The sequence below is a fragment of the Scatophagus argus genome, chromosome 3, assembly GCF_020382885.2.
Source record: "Scatophagus argus isolate fScaArg1 chromosome 3, fScaArg1.pri, whole genome shotgun sequence".
NCBI classification, from domain to species: Eukaryota; Metazoa; Chordata; class Actinopteri; family Scatophagidae; genus Scatophagus; species Scatophagus argus.
The window spans coordinates 18753690-18763345 of record NC_058495.1 but is presented as its reverse complement, the minus strand read 5'-3'; the positions used below and the strand labels follow the sequence as shown (position 1 = coordinate 18763345).

The following is a 9656-nucleotide window of genomic DNA, read 5'->3' as shown; positions in this document are numbered from 1 at the left end:
GGGGGCAACCATTTTTATAAACATCGATGAGAGCAGAAGCATCTTCTAGTTCCTGATGTTAGCTCTTAGTTTGTCTACCAGGTTCAATATAATCAATGTCAGTAAATGTTTGGGGTATGTGGTGGTAACTAATTTAATTGGCAGAGGTTTAACAAAATGCAGGTCTCATATTATTCATCTGTATGTACCTGAACATACACCACCAACTTGCAATGCAAGCAAAATACTTGTATATATATATATATATATATATATATATTTATTGATTTACTTAATGCATGAACAAATCCTGTCAGTCCAAAAAGCGTTTCCATTAGCTTTGTTTACTGAAACCAAACACACTCATTTTCGTTAATTAACTATTGTCCCACTGTGTACAACTGATTTCTATGGTTTTAAGAAAAGATCACCACTTAAACATGTATGTTGTATTGAAAGAAACAAAACAAAACAACAAACAACAACTTAAAACCGTCACTCCCACCATCCCAACTTGAACGGACTCAGTGAACTCGTCAGTCGGTGACTTTTACCTGAGTGGAACCTTTGCTTTGTTTGTTCTGTTGCATGAAACGTATGAACTCCCCAGGGGTACCTAAGTAAGAAACTAAACTAAGTAAGGGTTTTGTCAAGTTATCCACAGACTCCACTATTCAAAATTGGAGCTATACAAGATATTTCCAGTCTGATGTTGTTTATGTCTTAACTGTACTGGCAACTCCGGATTCAAGGCTCAGTGTGTGGGATGTAGTGGCATCCACTGGTGTGGTTGCAGAATACAACCAGCTGTATGTGTCTCATCTCAACCTGTGGCTGCTAAAAACTCAAAAAGCACAAAAACTGTGAAAGGCCCACTCCAGAGCCAGTGTTTGGATTCTGTGGAGGAGGACATTTTCCCTATGTATTTATTGTAAGGTAACAAAAACAAAACAATTCTTATTTTCAGGTGAACATAAGCTAATAAAGACACAATTATGAATATTATATTCCATTTCTGCTGTTAAATCCCCCTAAAATTTACACAGTGGACACTTAAAAAAGAGCAAAACAACTTCTTTCCTACGGTTTGATGACAGCAAAGTGGAAAAGAGGGAGGCTCTCACTTTTAATCTGTGGCTTAATGAAATGAACAATATCTGTCATTTTAAGAACATAAGGCTCTCTCTTAAGAAAAGAGGGAAAAAATTCAATAAGATCTGACTGACCCTCGCCTGTTAAGAAACAACCAATCGTGGATGCTTTAGTTGACAGTCCGTAATTTGTTATCATTTTCCATTCCAACGTTTATTGTTATACTCTACATACTGGGCAGATAGAGAGGGACGTGGTGTTGAAATTGTTGTTGTGTGAAAATGTAGACTGTCTTTGCATATTCTACATCTTGAAACTCCTCTGCCAAACATACACAGACCTCTTTATGGGGCTGCTCTTCAGGGCTTGGGCTCGGCCCCTTATTTCCAGTGAAAGGAAATCTTATACTTGAGCATACCAAGACATTTTGGACAATGCTATGCTTACAGTTTTGTGGCAACAGTTTGCTGAAGGCCCTTTTCTTCTTTCTCTTCTCTTCTTTCTTTTCTATTCCAGCATGACTGTGTCCCAGTGCACAAAGCAAAGTCCATAAAGACATGGTTTGATGAGTTTGGTGTGGAAGAACTTGACTGGTCCACACAGAGTCCTGATCTCAACCCCATCAAACACTTTTGGGATGAACTGGAACAGAGATTGTGAGCCAGACCTTTTGGTCCAACATCAATGTCTGACCTCACAAATGCTCTACTGTGTGGGTAACAATTCCCACATAAACACTCAAACATCTTATGGAAAGCCTTCCCAGAAGAGTGGAAGGTGTTACAGCTGCAAAGCTGTCTGTGTATTTAGAATGTGATGTCATTAAAATCCCTGTTGGCGTAATGATCAGGTGTCCCAATACATTTGTCTTTATAGTTTCTTTGACAACCCCTTAGAAATACTGCAAGTTGCATAGAATAGAACAAAACAACAACAGAGTGAGGTACATTTCCAGGAAACACTAAAATAGCATAGTAGTGTGTAAGTTAGTATAGCACATGTCTCCAATAATACTTGACTTTTTAAAATGAAATATTTCCAACATCACATCATGATTCTGTGCATGTCCAGGTTTTTATTGTCAGCGACACTCACCAGCCTGGCCTTGTGTACTGGAAATGTTGAACATGTTGTCTTCATGTATCAATTAATATTGAACAGTAAGTTCACAAGAAGAAGAAGAATCACTTTATTGGCAGTATATACATTTTTACACACACACACACTGAATTTGTCTTCTGCATTTGACCCATCCTTAGCTGAACAAACATGCAACACCCAGCAAATTACATGCAGTGAAACACCCACATCAAGCGCCCGGGGAGCAAATTGGGGGTTAAGTGCCTTGCTCAAGGGCATCAACCGGGTAATGGGGGGGGGGGCATTTTTCTCATTAATCACTCCACCACACCCAAATTTTTCCTGCCTGTCTGGTGGGGGAATCGAACCACGACCCTCCGATCACAAGCTGTAAATGCTAGTAAGTATGTTTATTTGCAAATCAGAATCAGAATTCGCTTATTTATCCCCGAAGGGAAATTCTTTACATCAGTGGTCTGAAAGATCATTTGTTACTGATGCTGTGAACATGTTACCGAACGAGATAATGAGGTCAAATTTCCACTGTAAAGTCCAAACAAGTGTGACTGTGGTCAACAAAGCTTTTAATCAATACTTTGTCGTTTTTCACTCATTTGAATGAAAGCATGTTTCCTTGTTACTAAAAGCGGAACAAATGTGCAGCTGACATAATCAAAATATCCATGAAAAATAACATTTAAAGTGACATTAAGTTGCTAGCAAACTGAATGCGGGCGCATTTTACAGAGGAACTTTAGTCTGTGGGCAGTTTAATGCTACTGTAAAAGCTGCACATCTCACAAAACAACATTCACTAATAAACCATCAAAGCTGAAACTAAACTCCCACATGTCAAACTGAGTCATATATAAAGAGGGGACTGGAACTGATTTTACATTGGATGTATTATCCATGTGCGAGCCCTTCTTTCCAGATGTGCATTTACAAGAAGAAACAGCTGAACAGGATATCATAAATTTTTGTCAGCAGGTTCATTGTTCAGTCCTTTTCACTATTAGTATCCTCAGATAATACACAGCTAGGGCCTCCTCTAGCTGACTGTGTGCAGGTTTTGAGTGGATCTGTGAGGTGGGGGGTTGGGTCAACGCTATAAAATGTGGGCAAATCCCAATGAGTATGTGTGACAGAGAGAGAGAGGGAGAGAGAGAGAGAGACAAAGGAGAAAGTGAGTAGAGCAGAAGAGCAGAGCAGCAAGGCAGAGGGAGGAGGAAAGAGGAGACGTGTTTGCGGATTACTGGGTGACATGGGAGGCACCTCCTAAACTCTCGAACTGGACTTGATCTTCACTAGAGCACATTAGGGAAACAAAAGGAGGTAAAGAAAAGAAGACAAAGAATAAGAGGAAGGAGGAGGAGAAATGAAGGACTTGGTGGAGTCAGTAGAACTCGGGGTCCCTCCAGGGAAAGGAGTTAATGCAACTCGACCCAAAGTTTGCCTAAAGAATGAACTTATTCGTGTGGGACTTGCTGAATCCCTTTGCACTTATGTCATGATGGTAAGTATATACTGTTTTTACAATACTTGTTCTAATAACGTGCAATTGCAAACTGCCAAAAATGCCTCTTATATCATCTGCCGACAATTTCACTTTTACAACCTCATTACTCTGTTTTCAACACTGTGACACGCTTATCTGTGGCACCCATATGCCATTAATTATTAATGTTACGTTCTTGACCCTGATAACATTCCCCCTACACACACACACACACACACACACACACAGAGAGAGAGACACAAGCATGTTTCACTGTCACATGGAAGGGGTTGTGTGTGTGTGCGGATTGGTGGGTTCAAGAGGGTGAACCAGGAAACCTAGTTACCAGAAGGAGCCAGTGGGCCACATGGAGAGGGTTGCAAAGTCACATGTTATCTGTCAGCTGTTACAATAAGCACTATACTTAGAACACTGGGAGAAATACATACACACAAGCCACAGTGAGCACATGCTAAACGCAGCATGTAAAAAGTATGTGAACACATGCGTGGGCATTTTGGATAAAGATCTTAACTTGCTGTGCTTGCATTTGGAAAACCTAGATATGCAAAAATTTTGAAGGAGGAACCACATGTTTCCTGTTTCCTGAATGAATGGCTGCAGTTATTCAGTGTAAGCTTTTTTTTCTCACCAGGACTGCAGGCTCTTTAGCTGAGTCCAGAGGTAGATGAAAGAGAGAGAATAATTCATTTGAGCTTCTCTCACACTTAGATGCTACATATAGTATCCATAGTTACAATTTTCTACACAACTCACGCTGGCTGTGTGACTGACACTGTGAATGAATGCCCATCATTTTTATCTTTGCTGTAGTTTACGTTACCTTTTTGTTGGAATGCATCACCCAAATTAGACTGTCTGGAAGTTTGCCCCTGTAATTTGCTTCCGTTTAATAACCGTTTGTGTCTGTGCTTCTCTCTGTGTCCAGGTGTTTGGCCTGGGGTCTGTGGCCCAGGTAGTGACTGGACAAGGAGCGTTCGGACAATACCTCAGCATCAACCTGGGTTTTGGCCTTGGTGTTGCTATGGGGGTTCATGTCGGAGGGAAGGTGTCAGGTATGAAAGCTCACCCCTGCTGAGCCATTCGATCGAGATCATCACAAGGTCATCACAAATCGTCACAATGTGACATAAGTCTCACGCTTTATTGCTCTCTCAGGGGCTCATATGAATGCGGCTGTGTCACTCACAATGTGTGCGTTTGGCCGCCTTGCTTGGAAGATGCTGCCTCTGTATGTTTGTGCGCAGCTACTGGGGTCATTTCTGGCAGCAGGGACAATTTATGCCGTCTATTATGGTGAGATGCCACTAAGCACTGAACACCTATATCGTTATATAAGCTCATGTTTACTTCTCCTTGCCCGTTCACCATTTCTGTGTTTCTACTAGCATATATCTCAGAACATCTATCTTTTCGAAATTCAGAAGCCATATATGACTATTGTGGAGGAAACCTGACTGTCACTGGTGTAAAGGCCACAGCTGGTATCTTTGCCACCTATCCTGCACCGTATCTCTCCTTGCTGGCCGGATTCATTGACCAGGTAGCCATGAAACTGGATTAAAGAATTACAGCTGCAAACTGCTATCAGCTGACACATTCTGTACCAAGCATTTTCATTATTGTATTGTTGTACACACAGCTATCTTGACTTGCATTGTACGTGTCAGGTGTTTGGCACAGCCATGCTGCTGCTGTGCCTGATGGCTCTGTCGGACCAGAAAAACAAACCGGCGGCAGCAGGTGGCGAACCTGTCGCAGTGGGTCTCCTGGTGCTGCTCATTGGCATTTCCCTGGGCAGCAACAGTGGCTATGCCATTAATCCCACGAGAGACATTGCACCGAGGGTATTCACTGCCATAGCAGGCTGGGGGGCTGACGTGTTCAGGTATACAGTCTAATAGGTATACAGGTATATAGCCAATCTGTTGGCTTTTAGCGGAGGCTGTTGCTACATATCATCTTAACTAGGGGTTATCTGGAGGCTAAACATCTCTGTTAATTATTAAATGACCTGTGTAGCTTTTCCATACACAATAAGAGACTATTATTAGTTGTTTCTAACAAAGCAAATGGAAAAGGCTTGATTTATATATTTATTTAAAAATAATCTTTTTTTAATCAGTCCTTCTAATGCTCTATCAGTTCACAGTTACTTGTCTTTATCTGTGCAGGTCTGGAAATGGGTGGTGGTGGGTGCCTCTAGTTGCACCCCCCATTGGAGGATTACTGGGTGCAGGGGTCTACAAGGCCTTGGTGGAAATGCACCACCCACCTTGCTCTGAACAGGGTGAGAGGCTGGTGGAGGAGGAGACTGTCCCTCTGGGGAAACAAGAAAACATCTGTGCAAATGTATGCGTCTAAGGACCCCCCCAACCATTTACAGTGTTTCTCTTATGAAGCTATGTGAATATCTGAATGCAGCTAAGACATTCCAAGATGATCATGAAGTTATATGGGGACAGAAAGACTTTCATAAAATGGAGAAACTGACCCAAGTAAGGTTCTGAATATCCCAAGGAAGCATTTTGAATGAGTCTGTTGTATGTAATTAATGTCATCATCAGCCCGAGTTACTCAGTTGTGCTTATGAGTGACTACAGCACATACACATTATTAGATATTTTGGGCCAAGATGCTGACATCTATGGCTTATTCTTCATATCCATGCTGGTTATTGCACTTACATTAAAACCAAAAGGAGCCATCCTTACGCGTGGAGGATGAAAACAAAAATTACACCCACTGGACAACAAGTTATGTTTATATTATTGAGTTAATAGTAGCCGATACAACCTTGGAAGACACCATAAATATCATTCATTAGAATAGTCAGCAGGAATCTATTTACATGAGCTTGGAAACTACAGTGTACAGTATTATGCAAATACAAGTAAACTGCCCCCATACATTGCACTTAAATAAACATGTATTTTCTTTTAAATAAAACAGGAACAGCTTTAGAAAGGTGGCAACACATCCAAAGATAATACAGACAAGCGTCTTTTCAGCTATGCAGTGCACAGGAACCTAAAGCTGGAAATTTGAAAAAAGTCTTGATTAACTATGGTAAGCTTGAAAGTACTTCAGCCAAAAGCTTGACCCAAAATGTCGGTTTGGTCTGCTCAGCAGTATGCTCTTGGCATTAAGAACTCTCAAAGGGATAACACTAAGAAATGTTATCTCCAACATGCTGGAAATAACCTCTCATCAGTTCAGTGATATGGAATCGTCAGACCAAACCAAACCTAGTGACAGTAATTACAAATATAAACTGTATCTTTATCAGTAGTATCATTATTGAGTATATGTGAGTCCTTGTTGGTTATAGAAGTGTTTATTTTATTACTACATGGCAATTTTATTTCTGTTATGTCAGCAGCACAAGATCATCTTTTATGAATTAGCTGTTTTGAATTATTTTTAACATTAGGTGTCATTAGGGAACACTGTGTTAAACGAGGCATTAGCCATGTGTTGAGCTGAGGAAAACCCTGGTTATGCATCTATTCAGATGTGCAGCATTCCAAGTCACTGACAAGATGCTCTCAAGTAGGGTAGAGCTGTTAGCACACTGAGTCCAGCCAATGACTAAGCCATATCTGTTGTAGAGACCACAGAGGTGGATGAAATGTTTTCCTTAGATGGGAACGTGCTCACCGCTTTGCCACTACGTGTTTTCCTGTGCCACTTTGGCTCTTGGTATTGCTCCCCAGGCTGCACTGTGTCACCTGCTTCTTCTTAGGGACGGTTACCTTGGCTTTGCCTCTGAAGGCCTTTGTAGGATCCAGCTTGTTGAGATGGGAATCTCCAGCAGGATCAGCCAAGTTCAGCTCACTGCTAAAGGTGAGCGGCTGGTACAGCGATGCCCACTGCTGTAGAGGGAACAGGAAGTAGATAGTTTACGATACTGTTTATAATTATGCAGACAAATGCATTAATAATGTTATTAAACTGAGGATAATTTGAGAATAATCTTCCTACATATGAAATAGGAAAGCTAAGATTTAGTAAGATTTTGCAGTTTCTTTGCATAAGCATCTTAAAAGCTGTACTGCAAGGTTGGAACAGCATACGGGTTTCATGGTATACTGTGGTGTGAAAGTAAAGAGTTATCATGCTCATCTAGAATATTGAATTACACCATTAGTGTTAGAAAAAAAATATAACTTAATAAAAACAAAATGAAAAAACACTTGTCTTGATTCCTTTAATGTCATTGTAACTGATACTACTACTACCACTACTACTACTAAGTATACTAAGTGAACTTTAAAGGGAACAGAAGGAACAAATACATACACCCACAATGACTTCACATGTAATATTAGTGTAATATTACAAACCCTACAAAAAATTATGGTGTGATAAATTTTTAAAAATAGAGACATTGCAGGATATTAGCTGCAGTAACTGAAGGTTCTGCAGATGCCATCTAAATCACAACACATGGTCTTAATTAGACACGTTACTACCTTGGCCTGGGGGCTGGGGCCATATGGAGTGAAGGCATACTGCCACTCAGGTAGACCTAGGTGTGTGATCATCAGTCGGTAGTAGGAGGTAAAGGTGGCGGTCAGAAAATGCCAGCACAGCGAGCGGTCAAGGAACCAAACTTCACTTTGCTGAGCTACGACACCTGCAAAATACAAAGATTGATACCTGAATGAACAAATGGCTTTAACATTGATCAGCAATACATTTGTTCAATGTTGTTGTTCACAGAAATCATATAAACAGGCCATAAACAGAACACCTTGGGTGCAGTTTTTGTAGACTAGGCAAACTTTGCCATTCCCACCGCAGGAATCCAGCTCAAACATACGGCTTCGGGAATCGAAATGGGGTGCAGCGGGACCATGCCCTGTGCCTGGCAGATAGCATGAATGAAATCTGAATAAATATTTGCTTTCCAATCAACAATTCATTCATTAGGCTCCCTTCTGCACAGCTGAGCACACAAACAGACTTAATCAAACTTGACATGCTGTAGCTGAGTTAAGCCCACATGAGGATCTGACAGGTGGGGTTTACCACTTTCTGCTTCGTTTTCCTCCCAGTCCAGGTCAGCTAGTGAGGGTGCATTGGGTAGAGAGAATAATGAAACTGGTTGGAGCAGTGGGCACAGCCTGGCCACGCTGTTAATCATCATGCATCCTAAGGGAACACACTCATCTGAAAGACACACACACATTAATGATTATATCACAGAGCCTAAAAACCTTTACACAAGTCTTTGGTAAAAATAATTGCTAGAGCGATTTGCATTAACCTATATCATGTAATCTTAATCACAGCCTTTAATTTAAAAAAAAACAAAACAAAACTAAGACTTATGAGAATGGCATTATTACAAGTACAACACAAAACAATTTGGGTCACCTACCGTCTAGTTTAACGCTCCAGGTTAGTGTAAATCCATCCGTAGTCAAATAGAAATCTCGCAGGTCCTCTGGTAAAATACAAGTGTTTTTCTAAGGAAGAAACAGAGCAGGTTCATATGACAACAATGTATAATCAGACCAAAATTTTATATCTTTCATGCGTAAAATGTTTCACCTGTTCCCATGACAGCAGGCTCCTCTTCTCTGCAGGCTCCCTCTCTACAAAACGCACATCGACGACACCAGGCATGTTCTCTGTTACAACAGGGACAAATTCATAACATCTTCTACAGCCCAGTAAGATACCAATATTTTTTGCTAGCTTCAGGCCAAAAATCATGATACACACCGAGTACACGAGTGATACCAAGCGTCAATCTCTCGGCAACGCCTTTAAAGGCTAAACCTTCTTTTATCTCTTCCATTTGGAAAATTACAATCACAGATGTGTGCAAAACTTTGAAAGCATCCTCTGTTGTGTCCTGTATCGTTCACCTCTGTCCAAATGGCTCAGCTGGCAATACACAGGAAGCGAACCGCACAGTTTGGACGCATGCACAATTGACAGATATTTAAGCCAATAGAAAGCCATCTTTAAAAAC

General features: G+C 40.9%; 2 protein-coding genes across 2 annotated transcripts; one reads left to right on the top strand and one right to left on the bottom strand.

Annotated features, from left to right (window-relative positions):
- The first annotated feature begins 3281 nt into the window (after positions 1-3281).
- Positions 3282-6554, top strand: aqp7 (aquaporin 7). Its single transcript, XM_046384414.1, has 6 exons — positions 3282-3667; positions 4599-4725; positions 4829-4966; positions 5095-5213; positions 5341-5558; positions 5845-6554. The coding sequence occupies exons 1-6, from the start codon at positions 3530-3532 to the stop codon at positions 6032-6034; spliced, it is 930 nt and encodes a 309-aa protein (XP_046240370.1). The 5' UTR covers positions 3282-3529; the 3' UTR covers positions 6035-6554.
- Positions 6417-9608, bottom strand: tpgs2 (tubulin polyglutamylase complex subunit 2). The gene is made up of 7 exons (XM_046384415.1): positions 9404-9608; positions 9230-9309; positions 9057-9144; positions 8705-8845; positions 8427-8540; positions 8146-8309; positions 6417-7545 (listed from the first exon to the last, which is right to left on the bottom strand). Exons 1-7 carry the CDS (start codon positions 9477-9479, stop codon positions 7327-7329), a joined length of 882 nt encoding a protein of 293 aa, XP_046240371.1. The 5' UTR covers positions 9480-9608; the 3' UTR covers positions 6417-7326.
- Positions 9609-9656: the final 48 nt, after the last annotated feature.

What these genes read in the sequence shown, in the direction of transcription:
- aqp7 (XM_046384414.1), top strand. Translation starts at nt 3,530, where the DNA reads ATGAAGGACTTGGTGGAGTCAGTAGAACTCGGGGTCCCTCCAGGGAAA. An exon ending in TTTGCACTTATGTCATGATG is followed by an intron (nt 3,668 to 4,598) that starts GTAAGTATATAC and finishes CTCTGTGTCCAG; the next exon opens with GTGTTTGGCCTGGGGTCTGT. An exon ending in AATTTATGCCGTCTATTATG is followed by an intron (nt 4,967 to 5,094) that starts GTGAGATGCCAC and finishes TTCGAAATTCAG; the next exon opens with AAGCCATATATGACTATTGT.
- tpgs2 (XM_046384415.1), bottom strand. Translation starts at nt 9,479, where the DNA reads ATGGAAGAGATAAAAGAAGGTTTAGCCTTTAAAGGCGTTGCCGAGAGA. An exon ending in GGAAAACGAAGCAGAAAGTG is followed by an intron (nt 8,541 to 8,704) that starts GTAAACCCCACC and finishes GCTATCTGCCAG; the next exon opens with GCACAGGGCATGGTCCCGCT. An exon ending in CTACAAAAACTGCACCCAAG is followed by an intron (nt 8,310 to 8,426) that starts GTGTTCTGTTTA and finishes TGTATTTTGCAG; the next exon opens with GTGTCGTAGCTCAGCAAAGT.